At 34.1% G+C, this 17,901-nt stretch overlaps 1 protein-coding gene across 8 annotated transcripts in view; it reads right to left on the bottom strand.

The window, feature by feature from the left end:
- Positions 1–17,901, bottom strand: part of LOC136029063 (fasciclin-2-like) — a 196,992-nt gene that overhangs the window by 43,070 nt on the left and 136,021 nt on the right. For 5 of the 8 annotated variants that reach the window (XM_065707095.1, XM_065707101.1, XM_065707096.1 and 2 more), the window contains 5 exons: positions 17,161–17,462; positions 12,614–12,646; positions 6,732–6,871; positions 4,266–4,489; positions 1,017–1,113 (listed from right to left, as the gene is read on the bottom strand). In XM_065707095.1, the coding sequence (XP_065563167.1) occupies positions 1,017–1,113; positions 4,266–4,489; positions 6,732–6,871; positions 12,614–12,646; positions 17,161–17,462 (796 nt within the window). The remainder of the gene's footprint in view (positions 1–1,016; positions 1,114–4,265; positions 4,490–6,731; positions 6,872–12,613; positions 12,647–17,160; positions 17,463–17,901) is intronic. The other 3 variants (XM_065707098.1, XM_065707100.1, XM_065707102.1) reach the window with 1 other exon arrangement.

The raw sequence follows: 17,901 nt of genomic DNA, 5'->3' as shown, positions 1-17,901 counted from the left end.
AGATCCGGTCGGGATTTAAAATAAGAGCTCTGAGATGTTTCGATACCAAATGATATCGAAACATCAAATTTCATTAAGATCTGATCAACCGTCCGTAAGTTAAAAATACTTCATTTTTTCTTTTTTTCGAATTAACCGCCCTCTCCCCCACCCAGATGGTCAAATCGGGAAAACTACTATTTTTACTTTAATCTGGTCCGGTCTCTGATACGCAAGCCAATTTTCATCATCCTAGCTTACCTGGACGTGCCTAAAGTAGCAGAACCAGGACCGACAGACAGACCGACAGAATTTCTGATTGCTATACCATCAATAAACAGTTAGTCATCGTTTCACAACTATACAGAGCTTATTCCATCCTGATTTTCTCGCATCAAAAACTACAGACCATAATTGGAAACCTCCACGAAAAGTTCATTTTGTTGTTCAGTAACAACAACTCAAATGTACTGTCATAAGTTTCAATTGACTTGGAAGTTGTAAATCTAATCCCATACCGATTATCTGAAATTGCGAAAACTAAAAGGATTACAATAGAAACTGAACTATCTTACTAAAAGCGGAAAATGAGCCAAGATTTCGCGATTTTTTTTGTAAAAATTACCAAATTTGTTACAACTCAGCAGTGACAATTCAAAAGGTGTTTTGTGACATTTAGGAAAAAAAATGTCCCCCTTCATATTTTGAAAAATCCGTTTTTTTTTATTTCTTCTATAGTTTTGTGAATTGACACACCTGGCTGCTATAGTTAAAATACAGCGTTTGACAAAATCTATTTTTTGTAAAAAAAAAAAAAAATTACACAAACTACACACTTTTAACAAGAGTAAAAAAAAAAAAACAAAAAGAAAAACTTTGTGTTAGTTTTTTCTGTTTTATTTTACGATTTATCTTGTAAGATACCGTATTTTGAGCTATCATAACCGAACTTAACCACATCAACCCTGGTGTTACTGAACAAACGATACTGCACATGTTTCTTTAATAGACGGAGAGAAAGGAAGTAGAGTACGTACCCCTGTGGCGTTAATAAAGGAGACAATAGTAGGTTTGGTAATAACTCGTAATCTCGACACCGCTTCGATAGTTCCACCGTCATTTGAAGCTCGACATCTAGGATTAGAAAAATGGATGAGTTCTACCTCATTGCTATAGCTATCAGTATGATTAGGAACAAATAAAAAAAATATACAACTTAAAATACAAAAAGAAAAAATAAGTAAACAGAAAAATAAAACAAGTAGCGAGGTGCAATTGGCAATCATCTCAAATACATACACGAGCTGTTTTTATTCCGTCTCGGGGACTAAGCTATGGAGAATATTTATGGTCCAAGAGCAGAACGATGTATCATAAACCCCCTACCGTTCAAGTTGATCATTCATTGATTCATCAAAGAACCAGTTTTTTTTGCTAGTTTCTTTCAGCTTAGCGTGAGACAAGACAAAGAGAGGTGACAGAATAGATGGAAAATATATAATTTGGGCAATAAAGTTGCACATAAGGGGGGGTATATTTCATTAGGATTGAACGTCAGAGAAACATATTAGAAGAATATTAAATAGGGGGTAGGCTATATCAGAAAAGTACCCAAAGATCTTTCCCAAGGGTGTAAATGGGGGGAGGAGGGTAAAAAGGATTGTTTTTGTTGCAAACTATTACATGTAGGGTATCAAACGAAAGGTATTTTTAAATTTAGAGGTGATATTTTTTAGCCAAGAAATTTTGAGGACATGGAGGAGGGGTTAATATTGATAGGCGAGGTAAAACCAATCAAAATTGAAAATTGAGAATAAAACTAATGAAACGTTTCGTTTAAACCTAAGAAAAATATGTAACTTTTTAAATGATAGATTTATGGTAAAAATAGCCCCTAGAAGGATGAGATGTCTATTTCCCTCTAAAGAGAGAAAAATTCCAAGCCCCATAGCTTATATTAAAGCAACTAAGAATAATATATCAAAGACTATAAAAATAAATAAGAAAAGAGATGAAGGGCTTTTAACCATTCGTAATTAAATTATTGATAACAATTCCGGTCTGAAATTTTTGAGTTCTAATAAGTGCAGCATATACATAACGCACCATCTTGGGTGTTTGAATAATAAAATAAGGTATTCTAAGGATTTACGGAACGTTATCGTATTCTCCATCATTTGTAGTTCAATTGTTAAAGTATAGTGGGTTAAACTATATTGGCCCGATAAATAATATTAACTTCGTATTATTGACAGTACTGGTAGGGCTAAAGGAAAGTGTTTATGGAAACCCGCTTTTGGATATATGTTATGTACATATTATATATGTTTATTGTACATTGATACAAGAAACTTAAAACTAAGCTTGCTTAGATTCTTTTTTTGAAAATTAAAGTTGTATATCAAATTTATCAATTTCATGGCTAGCCACAGATTATTGAACGTTTTATAAATGAACCTTTTATCCTATAAAGGCTGCAAACAGTTTTTCCGATCCTCAAAAAAGTATGAGCTAAAGTCTTTTTTTAATGCATTTTGTCCGATATGCAGTGCTGCTAGTTACTATATACCCTACTATCCAAACAGTATATCAACCGACGTGCATAAAACAAAAAGATAAAATCTAATTGTGAATCTTTTGTGAACAAAACTCTTTTGTGAATTTCGGACACTTGGAACCAAAGCTGTATCCAGGGGGAGGGGGATTACAGGTTTTACACCCCCCCCACCTCTTATAATTTTTTCCGACTCGTAAAAATGTAATAAGATGTATATAAACAAATTTTTTATACAGTTCGTTAAGTTTCGGTTGGTCAGGTTGACTGCAGGAGCTCAAAAGGCGCTACGTTAAGCATCACAAATTTTACAGAAGAATAAACAAAATTGAAAAAATGTTTCAAGTTTCTTGGCTCTTAATAATGATAAATGAATTGCGCAAAAGAGTTTTTTCCTGAACTATCAAGATATGGTAAATACAATTTTGAAAGCAAAATAAAAATTTCCCAAACATTTCTGTGCAGAAAACAGAGGATATAACACATTTTGGTAGAAATTAAAACTTTTAAATTGCTTCAAAATCAAATAAGACAGACGAAAGGACTTTGGACTAACAGGATTAGACCAATATAGAAAAAAAAAATTATTCAAACCTATCCCAGTCCGTCTATGATAAAAATTATTTTCTTCCTTTCTTCCTCCCAAACCAAATGTTAACTCTAGAATGCATCAACAAATCCAAGGAACTTTTCTCGGAGAAATTTCTTTGAAAAATGTAAAAAAGCAACTTGTTGAAATCATTCCTCCTTAAAATTCAGATTCCAGAAAGAGTTGAAGATAAATTTCTTCATCAATCACTTTAACAATCAGTATTCAACAGTCTGATTTACAATTTTGGTTATTGTGACTGCACTAAAATACTGATCCAATCTTTTACGAGAGTGACATTACTGATTTATAGACGTAATAAACAACCTTTCAAAGTTATTCGAGCATATTGCTTTAAAACATATTATACTGCTTGCACGTTACGACACTAAAGTCTAACATGGGGAAATTGTTTATGGAAGTTTTATTTCCTTATACTTTTTATTCAATTGAAATCAAGATGCTATCAAGATATACAGCACAATACATTGGCAGGGGAAACAACTGCATTTATTACTTTTTACTAAGTTACGGTACCTTATCTATTAAATATCGCATTCTTAAAACTTAACTCGTCAAAAATCGAACAAAACTCCATTGACTTTACAAGTTATTAGTTACATGTATTGCATCAAGGCGTAAGCAAGCACAGTGAGGGGGAGGGGTAAATTATACCGTCACAACTGGAATAAATAACCCAATTTTTTTCATAATTCGAAACAAGTAGTTGTTTTTAAGCAAAGGCCCCCCACTTCCGCACCATTTATAAAAATTCATAAGTATGGAAACCGATTAGCAAGGAAACTACCGTTCGTTTTTTAGAAAAAAATATTTATGCTTTTCATAATATTAACTAGGTTACAATTAAATTAACTAAAGAAACCTAATTAATTTTTTTTTTCAATAATAGCTGGGTTTTTTATCGCTTAATGTTTGTGCTTTACACTGGGCTGAAGATAAAAGAACTTCTTTTGCCAGAAGGAAGCAGTAGGTATATTCGTGTTCATCCAAAAAAAAAAGAAACGTTTCTACACTCAAGTTTTCATAGCAGGCAAAATCACATCAGCTTATCAATGCATAAAAAAATACTGAAAAAAAAAACAATCAAATTGAAAAAAAAATAGGTCAATAATAAAAGCTTACTTGTATTCACCAGCGTTTTCTCTCTTTACTTCTTCAATAACAAGAATGCCAGTGTTCGGGTTGATAACAAATCCAGGTCGACCAATAATTGGCTCCCCATTTGCGTCAATAAACTCATAGGTTGGAGTTGGTTCGCCCTCAGCTTCGCAATCTAATCGTGCAGACATATCTTCAATGGCTTCAATATCTTCAATGACGTTCTTGAATTTAGGCGGGACGATAATCTGAAAGGAGACCCTAGTTTTAAAAGCCCTTTTCTCATTAAACAAAAATTTATCAGTTAGTAATACAACAATTTATCAAGACACGATACACAGGCGGTTTAGGGGGGACGGCGGCGGCAGTTGCCCCATGCGCAGAAATTTTAAAGGCGCAAAATCTCAAATAAATAGCCGAAAGGTTACAATTCTTTTGTAATTTTTATTTTGATTAAAACAAAGTGGAAGGCGCAGTCACTAAAGAAAATAATTAGTATATTAATAATTAATCGTCAAATGAAAAAAATCATATAATTATAATAATAAGATAAAATTAAAACAATTAAAAATACCTAAATAATTTAAATAATAGGCTTTATTTAAAATAATTCAAAATGAATGATTAATTAAATAGTAATTTGGAAATAATTTTATTAATAAATAAAAATTTCGTTAAATATTGACCTGAAAATTTTATGGGAGATGTGGGGGGGGGTCGGTGTTAATCAAGGCTTTTACTTCGGGCATAGAAGAGGCCAGAATCGCCCTTGGTCCGATGCCTCCTTAAAAAGGGTCTTTAAATTCAAAATTTGGTTGAACTAACCATCTCTATTTTTCTATCACAACTGGTTCGATACGAAAATTTCTGAAAATAGAATACCCCTAAAACATTTATTTCTAAATAGTTAGTTTTCAGGGTGTAATTTTCCCATTATTCAAGAAGTCAATGGTTCTCAGACAATCTTAATAAGATATTATCCCCACTAGTCCCTCCCTTTGTGCAGTGGACCATATGACTATAGTCTTTCAGTTTACAATCAAATTTTTTCATAGCAAGAATGGATCAACTATCCCCTCCAGGCCCATTATCAACGCTAAATCTAAGTATATTCCTCAAAATGAAACGACTTTAGGGGGATTGGCCTCCTTCCTTCAGATTGACCTGAAGAACAATTGGTGTCGCGAGCTAGATGAAATTGATACTTCCCTAGGTTTATGATAGCGTATATTCATGCTACTATAAAATATTCAAAATTTTGAAACTAAAATAATGCAGGAAAATTTTTAATTAATCTAACATTTGTTAATAGCTAGCCACAATGCTTAGAATTCAGCATGAAATAAATAAAAACAATACACTTTGAGAGCTTGTCATTCTTCAAACTACTCCTTAAACAGCTATTCCATTAACGTCAGAAAAAGCGCTTCATAAATCAAATTACCAAAGCTTTGACCTTGATGGACATTAACGAGAAAGAATTGTGCTCTGTTGAGAAGGAACAACCTGACATGAGGTGTTTTAGATGCAAGTCGAATCAGCCAGCTAAGCTACTAAGGAAAATAGATGAAAAGCAATGATTCACTGAATAAAATATGGAGTATCGCGGCAGCTTCGCGTGCAGTAGTCAGGAAAAAATGACAAAAGTTGGATTTAGTTATCTCCTTTTCTGTAAATGAAACGATTAACTTATCCGTTGTTTATTTAAAAAAAAAATATGAATGAGACACAAAACACATTGAAAAAGAAGGGGGGATGGGAGAAAGAGAAAGATAGATATAGAGGTCTTTCAAATAAAAATTACTCTATTGGATGTTGTCAAAACTCTGCTCTTACCCAGGTGAATATAATTCCAGATTTTAAAGGAAAATCTTCATATGAAGGTAGCAAAAAATAAAGAGAGAGAGAGAGAGAGAGAGAGAGAGATAGAGAGAGAGAGAGAGAGAGAGAGAGAGAGAGAGAGAGAGAGAGAGAGAGAAGGGAGGGGGGGGGAACTCCCCCCTTTTCTCTCCCTCTTGGGAGAGAAAGGGAGAGAGGTACATGAGGTAAAGAGAGGAAGAGCAGAAGGATAGGAGAAAGAAAGTTAGGTGGGAGAGTGGAGTGGAGGTGGAAAGAGAGAAAAAGGATGTGAGGGGGAAGGGGTAGAGAGGAAGGAGGGGGACTTCTAGATTATAACAGAAGGGATTATAAAAAAGCTTTTCGGTAGATAATGCTATCTTCGATTCTTTCTTTTTTTTTTTGACAACCTTAAAGTTTCACCCTATATCGGTCCAGATTACTAATTTGTGGCATTATTAGGCAAGAAAAAAGAACAGCATCATGGTAATTGCAAAATTTTGGTCTTTCACAGCGGGTATTGAATTTTTTTTTTTTTTTTTTTTTTTTTTTTTTTTTTTTTTTTTTTTTTTACTTTCTTGGTAGTTTTTTTATTTCTCACAAGTAGTTTGTAGTCAAATTACGAAATGAAGTTATTCGGAAAACAATACTTACTTTTAAAATAATTTTCTTTTCACTCAAATCTCCTGTGAGCTCAACACTTGCTCGGCAGGTGAAAATACCAGCGTCTTCCCTGGACACGTTTCGAATAAGGATTCCATCCGATTGGGGGAGATACTTGCTTTCAAACGTCTCTGCAAAAGAGAATAATTTCATAAATTTATATCGATCGAACTTGTATCTAGCCGGAGTGGTTAGCTCGATGATAATTTTTTTCATGCCAATAATTAGCTGATGTTTTCTGCTCCGCCCATTTTCTTTACCATTCCCTTACCTCTACCTCTACCTTACCTTACCTCTTACCTCTCCCCCTTTACTATTCCTATCCATCACTTACAACTTCTATGCGGGGACCTTGCCTGTAGTAGGCTTTCTGAATATATATATATATATATATATATATATATATATATATATATATATATATATATATATATATATATATATATATATATATTTAAACACAAAAACGGATGAGCTACATCAGCAGCATCGTATATATATATATATATATATATATATATATATATATATATATATATATATATATATATATATATATATATATATATATATATATTTAAACACAAAAACGGATGAGCTACATCAGCAGCATCGTTAGACCAAAATTATTAAACTAAAAAAAGTTTATTTTTTTTACAGAAATTAAGGGGCAAAATTTAAAACCAGCATAAATTATTTTGCATATGAGGGGGGCTGTCGCTTCCTCAACCCTCCTTCTTTAATAAAGGTCTTAATGTTCTTCAAAAACAGTTCTCATTCAAATTCAACGGCTTTTGCGTTTTAGCTGTCTTTCTAAAAGAATTTTGACAAAGGGTCAAGGTTTAGTTAAAAGAGCGAAGGTAGAAGAAGGGACAGCTCCCTCATATGCGGAATAAGGTATGTTTGTTGAAAGCTCTAATGTTACTTCTTACTTTAAATTGAAAAAAAATTGTCTTTCTTTCTTTTCTAGCTATTTTTCAAACCACACAAGGAAATCTCCTTGCCCTGCTGTGCAAAATTTACCCTGGAAACTTTCCTTTCCATGCAAAATTTTCACCGTGGAAAATATCCCCAACCCCGAAAAAATGTTTATCAATAAAAAATAAAGTATGTAAACAATGTGCAAATTGCACAACTTATAGTTCTATCACTGGGGGCTGAGATAGAACATGTCATTCCCAAAGGCATAGTTATTGGACCTTTCAATCATGCTGAATCAAATGGTTATCTCAAAATTTTGATCGGGTGTCTTTGGGGAAAGAGCGGCATGGGAAGGGGGTTAGTTGCCATCAAATCTTTTTGTTCACTTAAAATGACCCTCTTCTGATCTTCTAGGACCATTAAAAACGCATCCGTGATCTTTCTTCTGGCAAAAAATAAAATTCCACATTTTTATAGATAGGAGCTTGAAACGTCTACAGTTGAGTTCTCTGATATGCTGAATCGGATCATGTGATTTCATCAGTGTTACTTGTTCTTTTGGGGGCTTTTACTCCCTTTATCGGGATTCAAGCAATTTTTTGGGCTCTGGGCTTTTGATGTGTAACATTAAACTAACTTGATGAATTATTCATATTTGGAATCAACATAAAAAGCCAATTCCTTACTCCTTACTTGAAGTTCTTTACCATGATCAGTTTGATTTACATTGGCACTGTTGGTCACCAGTAGCTAAAAAACCTTGTTCGTTTTAAAATGAACAAAATAGAAATTCATAACTGTTTTATAGTTATTATTCCAAGAAAATTACTGCATAGTCTGTGCTCAATATTCACAAAAACTGAAGGTTACAAGCTGTCCAAAATTCCTGTGCTCTAATTAAGCACAAGGAGCTAAGCATAAGGCTTTCATCATCAAGCTATAATCATCATCATCATTTCATAAGGCTTTCCTCATCTTTAATTTCTGCAAGAAAAGCTTTTCTCATGAGAATCTCTCAGAACAATTGCAATAATCCAAAATTAGTATCCATCAAAACTTTCAAAGTTTTGAATAGCCTTTAGAGTATGTCTCCGAGCCATAATCCCAATTTACCTAAAGCAGCATTAAAGTTCGTAATTAGTTGGATGTTAAAGGGTTATAATTAATTGAGGATTTGCATATCCGTACCCAAGATTGTTTCACAGGTGGGGAGGTAAAAATCACCTGTAAAGCGATTTGGATCCATCACTGAAATGCATAGATTGACCAAAAAATGACCTCGAATTTTGATTTTTAAGTTTTTTCAGCTATTTTTGTGCGCATGATCAGTGTTTGACATTGGAAATACACTAAGCGTATAACATATGAATAGAGCTTTCTCTCTTTCTTTTTTTTTAGAGGGTAAGAAACGGCAAACACCAATTTTATTTACTTATTTAGATGTTGATAGTACGAAAATACTAGGTGCAATCCTGGTCATATCACTGTTTGGTCATAGATTTGACTAATTCTGCTTTATCTTGTCAAGGAGGCACACTCGTGCCTCTATAAAGAGGCGACCCAGGACAATGTTAAGCGATCTTCGGTTCCAGTGGTCGTAGAGGGATGGGGAGGGATGTATTTCGTAGCCCGAGCTCCAACTAAGAAACCTGCCAAATTTCACCCCCCTCCAACTTTTCCTTCATGGAGAAAATCTGGCCGAAAGTTTCGACCCGTCAACCCCAGCCCCCCTTTAACGTTGTCCGATCGGGCTGAAATTCACAAGTTAAGGTCCCCTAGGGCCCAGGAGCTTATCCGCGAAATTTCAGCTCGATCCGATAACTCCTTCCCTGTTTTCCAGAAACCACGCATTAGCTATTTAATTAACGCACTTCTCTCCATAAGAGCCCATGTTAATTTGAAATTTTTAAAAGTTAAGAAGTTACATTTACACACATGCAAGTGATTAGCTCAGTCGGTAGAGCGTGGGACTTTTAATCCTCGGGTCAAGGGTTCAAGTCCCTTACGGGCGGATTTTTTTAACATCAAAATAAAAGTGTATAATTTTGATAACACCTGGACAGCTTATCAATTGAGAGATAACAGAATATTAGCTTCTTATGAGCAAAAGAAACATTTCGGTCATTCTATCTATTTTTTCTATTTTATACAATGATTTAAAAGCGGGGGGGCGGCAGCCACCCAAGTTCCTCTCCTAATTCCTGTACGAGGAGTACAGGAATTATTAAATTACATCCACCATGGATTGTAGAAAAACGTACAGAAATAATATGAAAAAAACTTCGTTTTCTTAAAGAGTTAAAGAGGCTGCGTCCCAAAGTCGAACCTTAAAACGTACAGGAATTAGAAGAGGCAGTTGGGGGGCTACCGCCCCCCAAACCCCCAGCTTTTAAAGACTCTTTTGTACATGTTTTTTGTTTTTTTGCTAACCCCTCGCTCTTGGCTTCGGAAAGGCCCTCTTTTAATTAACAAAAAATTGAAATGAATGAATAATGGAATAACTTCGAAAAATGTTAAACACATCTGGACAGGAGAACCATTGCGCCGAAACTAGTAATTAGTAACAATGAAGTCCCCCCCCCACAAAAAAAACCTGTACAAAAGAGTATTTAAAAGCTGGGGGTTTGGGGGGCGGCAGCCCCCCAACTGCCTCTTCTAATTCCTGTACGTTTTAAGGTTCGACTTTAGGACGCAGCCTCTTTAACTCTTTAAGAAAACGAAGTTTTTTTCATATTATTCTATTTAAGAGAACAGTGACCGACAAGTAAGATTCAATTAAGCAGTCAACCAGTTGTGGAACCAACTTCTTGAACTCAGTTCAAATTTCAACTTAAAATGGGTAGAGGCCGGACTGAGATGGTTAGAAAAAACTTTTTATTGCTTCGTTTAATTATTACTCGTTTATGTGGTTTACTTTTTTAAAGCTTTTGTTGTTTTTCTTTCCCTCAAATACAAAAAGTAAGAGTTGAAAGGTCTTCAAACAGTAGCTAAAAATAAAAAAAAAATCTATGAACGGTCAACAGCTTGGTTTAACTATTACTCATTCACTGGTTTACTTTTTTGCTTTTTCTGTATTTATTTCCCTCAAATACAAAAAAAAATAAGATTTGAAAAGTCTGAATACATTAACTAAAAAAAAAGAGCAATGAACAGCCAACAGCTTTATTTAATAATTACTCATTCACTTGGTTTACTTTTTTTGCTTTTCACTTTTTTTCTTTCCTTCAAATACAAAAATAAGAGCTGATAGGTCTTCAAACAGACATTGAAAAAAGAAAACAAAAAAGAGCATTGAACAACCAACAGCTTGATTCAATATTAGGAATTTTCAGAAACAAAAAACAAACACTATTATTGAACTATACTGTAGCATGTTCAGGAAAACATATTTACTACGCATGAACCGGTTTGAAAAGCATTCCTAAGTACATCTCAATCCCACACAGAAACCTAGGAGCACAGCTTGGATACAAATACAGCTATGAAAACTTCTATCTTGCCCATGAGAAGCTTTTGGTACACAGCTCTGAACTTGGCGCCTCCTCCAAGCCCGCACTCCGACCCGTAGATCGTACTACAACACCATAGGTGGGAACACAATTTTATTTTGATGCATACACAGCTTAGATACCAATACCAGTTTCCTGTCTCCAGCCTCTAGCATCGCTACCGCCTACTGAGTCCCAAAAATAAATCGAGTTTTCATAACTGTATATTTGTATATAAGCTGTGCCTGAAAGATACTATTTCTCAAGATGCAGCTACTTTTCAAACTTTTCAAAACATGTGACATAAAAACGTGATTATTTTAGACAATAGTCCAAGTCTTACCTCTTCTCTAATACGTCGTAAAATGGTGTCTGTATGCAATGGCAAAAAAACAACAACAAATAGACACTTAACTGTGAGTTGTTTTTTTAGGGGGGGGGGGGGGGGCAGTCAAAAATAATAAATGGGTGAGCTACATGCGCACCTTTATACATAAGTGTGCAATTCATCTAATCGGATTCTGCAGGAGAGCAAAAACGCATTTAGACATTTAACGAGAAAACTTTAAGGATTAACTAGATTTTTTAGATTTATAAAAATCAAAACTTATAAAAAAGCAAGAAAAGTAAGATATTAAAATTAAAAATCTGTAAAAATTGACAGCCAAACACTGTGGCTTTATTTTGGTATATGCTCCACAGAATTATGTCATATGGTTTTTAAAGAAGAGGTGCTGAAATATATCTTGTCTCAATCATGGCCAGCTTCCTCTACCACTCATGAACTAAAGGCCTTAATATGTTCCACCACTTGAAAAAGGTTCCTGGAGGAATATGTCATTTTCTCGCTGATTTCTCTCAAAAGCGGACTGAAAACCTTTTTGAATAATGGTACTGATTGGTAACTATCATAAATTAAGGCTTATGTTCACTGTCCAACATTTTGATATTATTTTTCTGCAATCCTACGGTTGTTAGGCCTCAACCAGAAGCAACCATGTCACTAGCATTCGACAGATCATACTTAGTTTTATTCGTATACGAATCAGGTTTTTTGCTCCGTATTTTTTAAAAGGTTACAAAATACGTTGAAAAAATCAAAATTATGTGTCTCACAGGTCAAATAAATCTCAAGGGAAAATTATTACAGTTCAGGGAGGTTGGACCCTAAGGGGTAACTGTAATTTTATCAAGATTGAAAAAGAAGTTCATAAAAGGATTTGAACAACAATAGAAAACAAACAGAAACAGAAAAACATCAAACTGGTTTAAAAACTCAAGGGAACGCAGTTGAAGGTTTACCTTTAAGTTTACACTCAGCATTATTCATTGTAGACGCAGATTTTGAAAGAGAGAAAGACTGAAAGTGAAGAGACAGCAAAAATGCATAAAGAAGGTAGGACAAAGATCACTACATTTAAGAAATCGGTGAACAGAAGGTATACTGTGCTACTACTGGCCTACCTTTAACCCGGCTTTGGTGACTATGTCTCCATCCTAGAATATACAATAACTTCAGGTGTAAGAAATATAGCATTTTCCAGGAAAACAAATCACTGATTGCTTACAAAAAACAGATTTTTTCTTTTTTCTTTTTGGTCCAGATCACGACCAGTCAAAATCACAAAAAAAAAAGAGGAAAAATATTCCTAGTATATTTACTAAGTATCTCTTAGGATATACTTACTGTCAAATTAGCCTAGAACTAATCAAATAAACCTAGAAATTGATATTTAAGGTACAATGGATTGCTGATCTTTAGATTACGGATACAATTTGCCTCAAATATAGAACAAACAACCTAGCGATTTACCTCGTGGAACTATGAGTTATAGAAGCACAAACGCCTGAGTTTTAGCGGGAGTAGGACGTCAGAGGAATATTCCGGGGGGAGCACGGCTGAAGGCAGGATAAAATCATTTTAAAGTTAGTTGCTCATATGCAAGGTTATTATTTTCGCGTTTTTTAAAGAATATGGCATCCTCTTGAAGAGGAGGGTCCATGAGCTTTTGTCATCAGTACATCAAACAAAACGGGTTATCAGAATTCAATCAATATTCGTGAGAAGAGGGAGTAAATATCCTAGCTGTTTATGAGGGCGTCTTGAGTATAATTCAAGCTTTGAGCAGGGAAAGGGGGAATGGAGGTCCATAAATCTGTGTCATCAGGATACCCACCAGAAAAAACGGTCGGATCTCAACCAAACTTTGAGAGACGTAAGAGCTATAGTTCAATTTATGTATTTTGAGGATCTGGTCTGATGCAACCTTGGCGAGGAATGAAAAAGGGAGATTTTATAGGGTGCCTATCTTCTCGTCGTCAGGATATTTACCAAAAAGGATTATGTCCGTTTTTGTACTGTTGTTCCATTTCTCAAAATCATAAATATTTACAATACTATTTATTTTTGACGGCCACTTTTAGTCTCTATAAATTTTACATGTTCAAAATGGCATAAACCTTAAATTTGTCTAAATGAAACTGTTCTTAACCTTCCATTTTCTGAAAAGCTTCGCTTACAACAGGTATGGTTCGTCTTTTATTTGCCGTCCATGGCAGTGGCCATGGCAATATTAATATAAAATTTACTTGAAGTATATTATATAGTCAACAGTAATAATCGTAAAACAGCAAAGAATGGATCTCCTCCTAAAATACAGAACACCGTTCACTATTTGCTGACCCAACCTCATTTAAGTATACTCGTCAGAACATCCTTTCTTCTAGTAAAAATGACCAAGATAAATCGTGTGTAATCGTCTGAAAACTCAACATTGTGAGGAGCACTTGGAAAAAAAAATGAAGCTGCCTATATCGCCAAGACCAAAAGCAAGGTACGACTATGAAATTCCTTCCAATAATGACCTATTCAGCTCAAAATCCAGTTTGTATCCTGAACTAAAGGATCTAGTCCCTTTGGTAGGTCTTTATCCCCTGGAAGCATTTGCACTAGCGAATACGTTCCGTAAAAATAGGGAATACCAGTCCCAACAGGAAATAAAAAAATATGTTACCTTTGCCTCATAGACTATGTGAAAGTAAATGTATACAAATAATAAATATATAAATAAACAATATATATGAATAATTATAGTTTTTTGTATGAGAAAATAAAGACACCTTACTGGAATATATGATAATTGTTGTTTCCTTTCTTTCTTTTTTTCGCTCTAATTATGAATCCTAGAAGAACGGGTTCACCGACCTTATTTTCATTCACTGTACTCTTTTTTCTAATGGGCGGAATCACTAGTTTCTCAAAGATAATCAGTATGGTTAGCGCCTTGCAATTCACTGAAACTGAGCTTGTCTTTAATTTAGAAGCATGTTTGAGAATATGCTGCAAGAAAATATAATCTAGACCTTTAATTAACAAAAAAAAACTTAAAATACTTAAATAAAAGGTATTTGGTTGGAATGTGATAGAAAACGTCCAACCTTTACCCATTGAAATTTTTCCTTGAATTTATACCTATTGTTCAATCAAGCTTATACACTGTATAAAATATTATATAACATATATAATATTACATATACATATTATATATATATATATATATATATATATATATATATATATATATATATATATATATATATATATATATATATACATTATAAAATCTATTGCACACAAAAGGAAGTAGATGAGACAAATGAAGTCTCACGCCAAATATCGGCCTGAAGGAAAACCTCTCTGAGGAAAAATTTAGAGGTGTGGCAAAAAAAAAATGTTGGGTTCAGAATGTTAATCCTGTTCCAAAAAAATCCTCCGAAACCTCAGACAAAAGTTGAAGATGTATACTTCCAATTTTTCTTGAACAACTTGGTTTTCAGATTTCATTTTTCATTATTTCTGTTTGCTCCTTTTTTTATTGCATAAATATGTCAACACTTTCATTTAGTAAATCAAGAAGTGAGGTACAAAAAACCTTTTATTTAAATAGAAATAACAAATTTTATTAAGCATAGTTCCAAATCTACTAAAATAGGTTATGACAGAATCAAAGCACACAAGTATTATTTGTAAACAAACTTATTTTTTGGAGAAGCTAGACGATTAACCCTAAGTGCTATCTTATCCCACTAGAGGGATAGCAAGCATTGCAAGATTCATTTTATACGTGGCGTCAATATAATAAAAAGGTCACTAAAATCTTTATCGACCATGATGGAGTAGTAGGCAGTGACGTTTGCAAGTCTTAAGAGTCCCACATAACAATATAATGAAGTGGCACGACCGTCTCAAATCAAAACATGTTAACTGCAAAACACAACTTATTTTTCTAAACTTATATATTTATTTCCGCGAATTATGTTATCTCACCGGATGGCCAACAAGCAGTGTGGGGTTCGTTTCTTTTTATACGCGGCGTCGCTATTTTAAAGGGAAGCAACTAAAAAGTTTATAGATCATGAAGGAGGAATGAGTAGTAACTGGATGTAAAATAAATAGCTATACATAACAACATTATGCAAACAAACACGCTTGCAAATCAGACAAATAAGAAATAACTAGAGAGGCTCACTTATTATTTTGAAAAACTGGTGCTTATCTGTTATAGCGACACCACTCAAGGATTATGCTGTATATAACTCGAAAACAAACCGGTTTCATCTGTCAGTATTAAGGGACAATTAGGCTACGCTCAGCTGAAAACAAGTGACGGGTGACAGAATACATTAGAATTAGATAATTTGGGTAGTATATTTTCACATTAGGGTGGGGGATAAAGTATTTGGACAGTATGAAGTTAGAAAATAATTCTTACTCCATAATATGCAGAGTAATTGTAGCTAACACAAATTGCATGTACACCCACTATCATTTATCCCCCCTCCTAATGTGCAAATATATAGCCCAAATTTATTTCTTAAGTGTCATATGTTCATCACGTTTTCATATAGTTCATTAGGATTAACATAACTTCACTTCTTGAGTGTGGTCGCTATAACAGATAAGTAAAGAAAAATTATATGATTATTTTGATGTACTTAGCACATTTAACTGGACTGACAGTAATCACTCGAGAACTCATTTTCTTTTATACATGGTGATACTATTAAAAAAACAAAAAAAAAACAAAAAAAAACTCCTAAAACTATATATGTTTTGACAGAACACATGGGCAGTAACGATCCAAAGTGAGGAGTCCCACAGGTCAACATTATGACAGCAGTGCAGCCATCACAAAGCAGAGCACGCTAGATTTAACTCAGCCTTATTTTCAGGCCACCCACCACCTAACGCGGCGAAGTCTTCTCAGAACCCGTGTTCAACCATACTATTTTAATGCATTACAATTTTGAAGAGCCCGTTCTCACGTTCTCCACACCTTGGAACCCCGTAAGATGAAAGTGCTTTAACGTTTTGCTGGTTTAAACAGGGAACATTTGAAAACATTTGTTGTTTCTGAAAACCTGAAAACATTTTTTGTTGAACTTGCTCAAAACACGCTTAAAACCCACTACCTGGAAACACCACTCTGTATAAATTAGTTTATTATGATTTTTTGTATGCATTAACTTATCCTGTGTGGAGGACAGTACACGCATATCCTTTTATTAGTGTATTTTTGTTGAGCGGTAAATGAAATTTAGATAAGCGATTCTATTCAATGAATGAAAATGGAGACAACGAAACATAGTTCAATCATCAGCAATAAATACGGCAGAGTCAATAGCCATACGTGCACGGAATCACAGAAGAAAATACACATAATCTGTTTTGGATTATCGAGCGCTTTACATTTTTTTTTTTTTTTTTTTTTTTTTTTTTTTTTTTTTTTTTTTTTTTTTTTTTTTTTTTTTGTAGAAAGACAACTTCGCTAGAAAAAATTAGCAAGAACACGTTAAAAACCATTGTAAAAGACAAAAGTTGGCTATTTCTGCATCCAGCCAGATGAATTATGTCTCGTTAGGTTAACCAGACTAATCTACACACTAAATATATAAAAAATAAAATAGCGGTTATTTTAAACGCAAAGAGGTATATATGATAATGAACTTACTTTTACTGATAGCAACCCCATCCTTAAGCCAACGGACTTGTGGTGCAGGATTGGCATTCACGATACACCTTACTTTGTATTCTTCTCCTAGTGTGGCGTGCTGTTCAGCAGGAACGTCAATCCATTTGATTGGCACCCGAGTGGAAAGTTTGACAGATGCGCTCAGCGTTTGGGAGCTGGTATAAGTTGCACGGCATGTATAATTACCTGAATCAGATTCTTGGACGGAACTAAAAAATAGCTGACGTCTAGGCGTATCACCGTTATCTCCGTCATCCTCAGTTGCATCTTCGGTAAAAATCCTGTAAAAAAAATTCGTAGTTGAGCTTCACTTTCTAAAACACATATATAGTACTAAAAAATATATAGTACAAAAACGAGCAGAAAAGGAAAAAAAACAGGTCCCCACTTGTGAAGGGATCAAAGAGAAAGACTTCAAATTTTGTTTTTTCCTTCTTCTAATAGCAGGATTTTCTAATAGCAGGGTTAAAAGGATTTTTTCTAATAGCAGGATTAAAAGGATATTATGAGCTTGTCAATTTCAGTCAGCTTCAATCTAAACAATCATAGAAAAAATGTTTTCTCTTGAATAAGCCTTTGAGATGAATAATGATAAATTACTGTACTTGCTGTTGACTTTCGACATTTAAAAACAATACTCTCATAATTTAGCTTTCTTGTATCCTTTTATTTTAGCAAACAAACGAATCAAAACGTCAGCTTGTGATTTAGAGATGGAAG

This window comes from Artemia franciscana, chromosome 7, assembly GCF_032884065.1.
Source record: "Artemia franciscana chromosome 7, ASM3288406v1, whole genome shotgun sequence".
Taxonomy (NCBI): domain Eukaryota; kingdom Metazoa; phylum Arthropoda; class Branchiopoda; order Anostraca; family Artemiidae; genus Artemia; species Artemia franciscana.
Note: the sequence above shows the minus strand (reverse complement) of the source record. Positions and strands in the feature narration are given on the sequence as shown.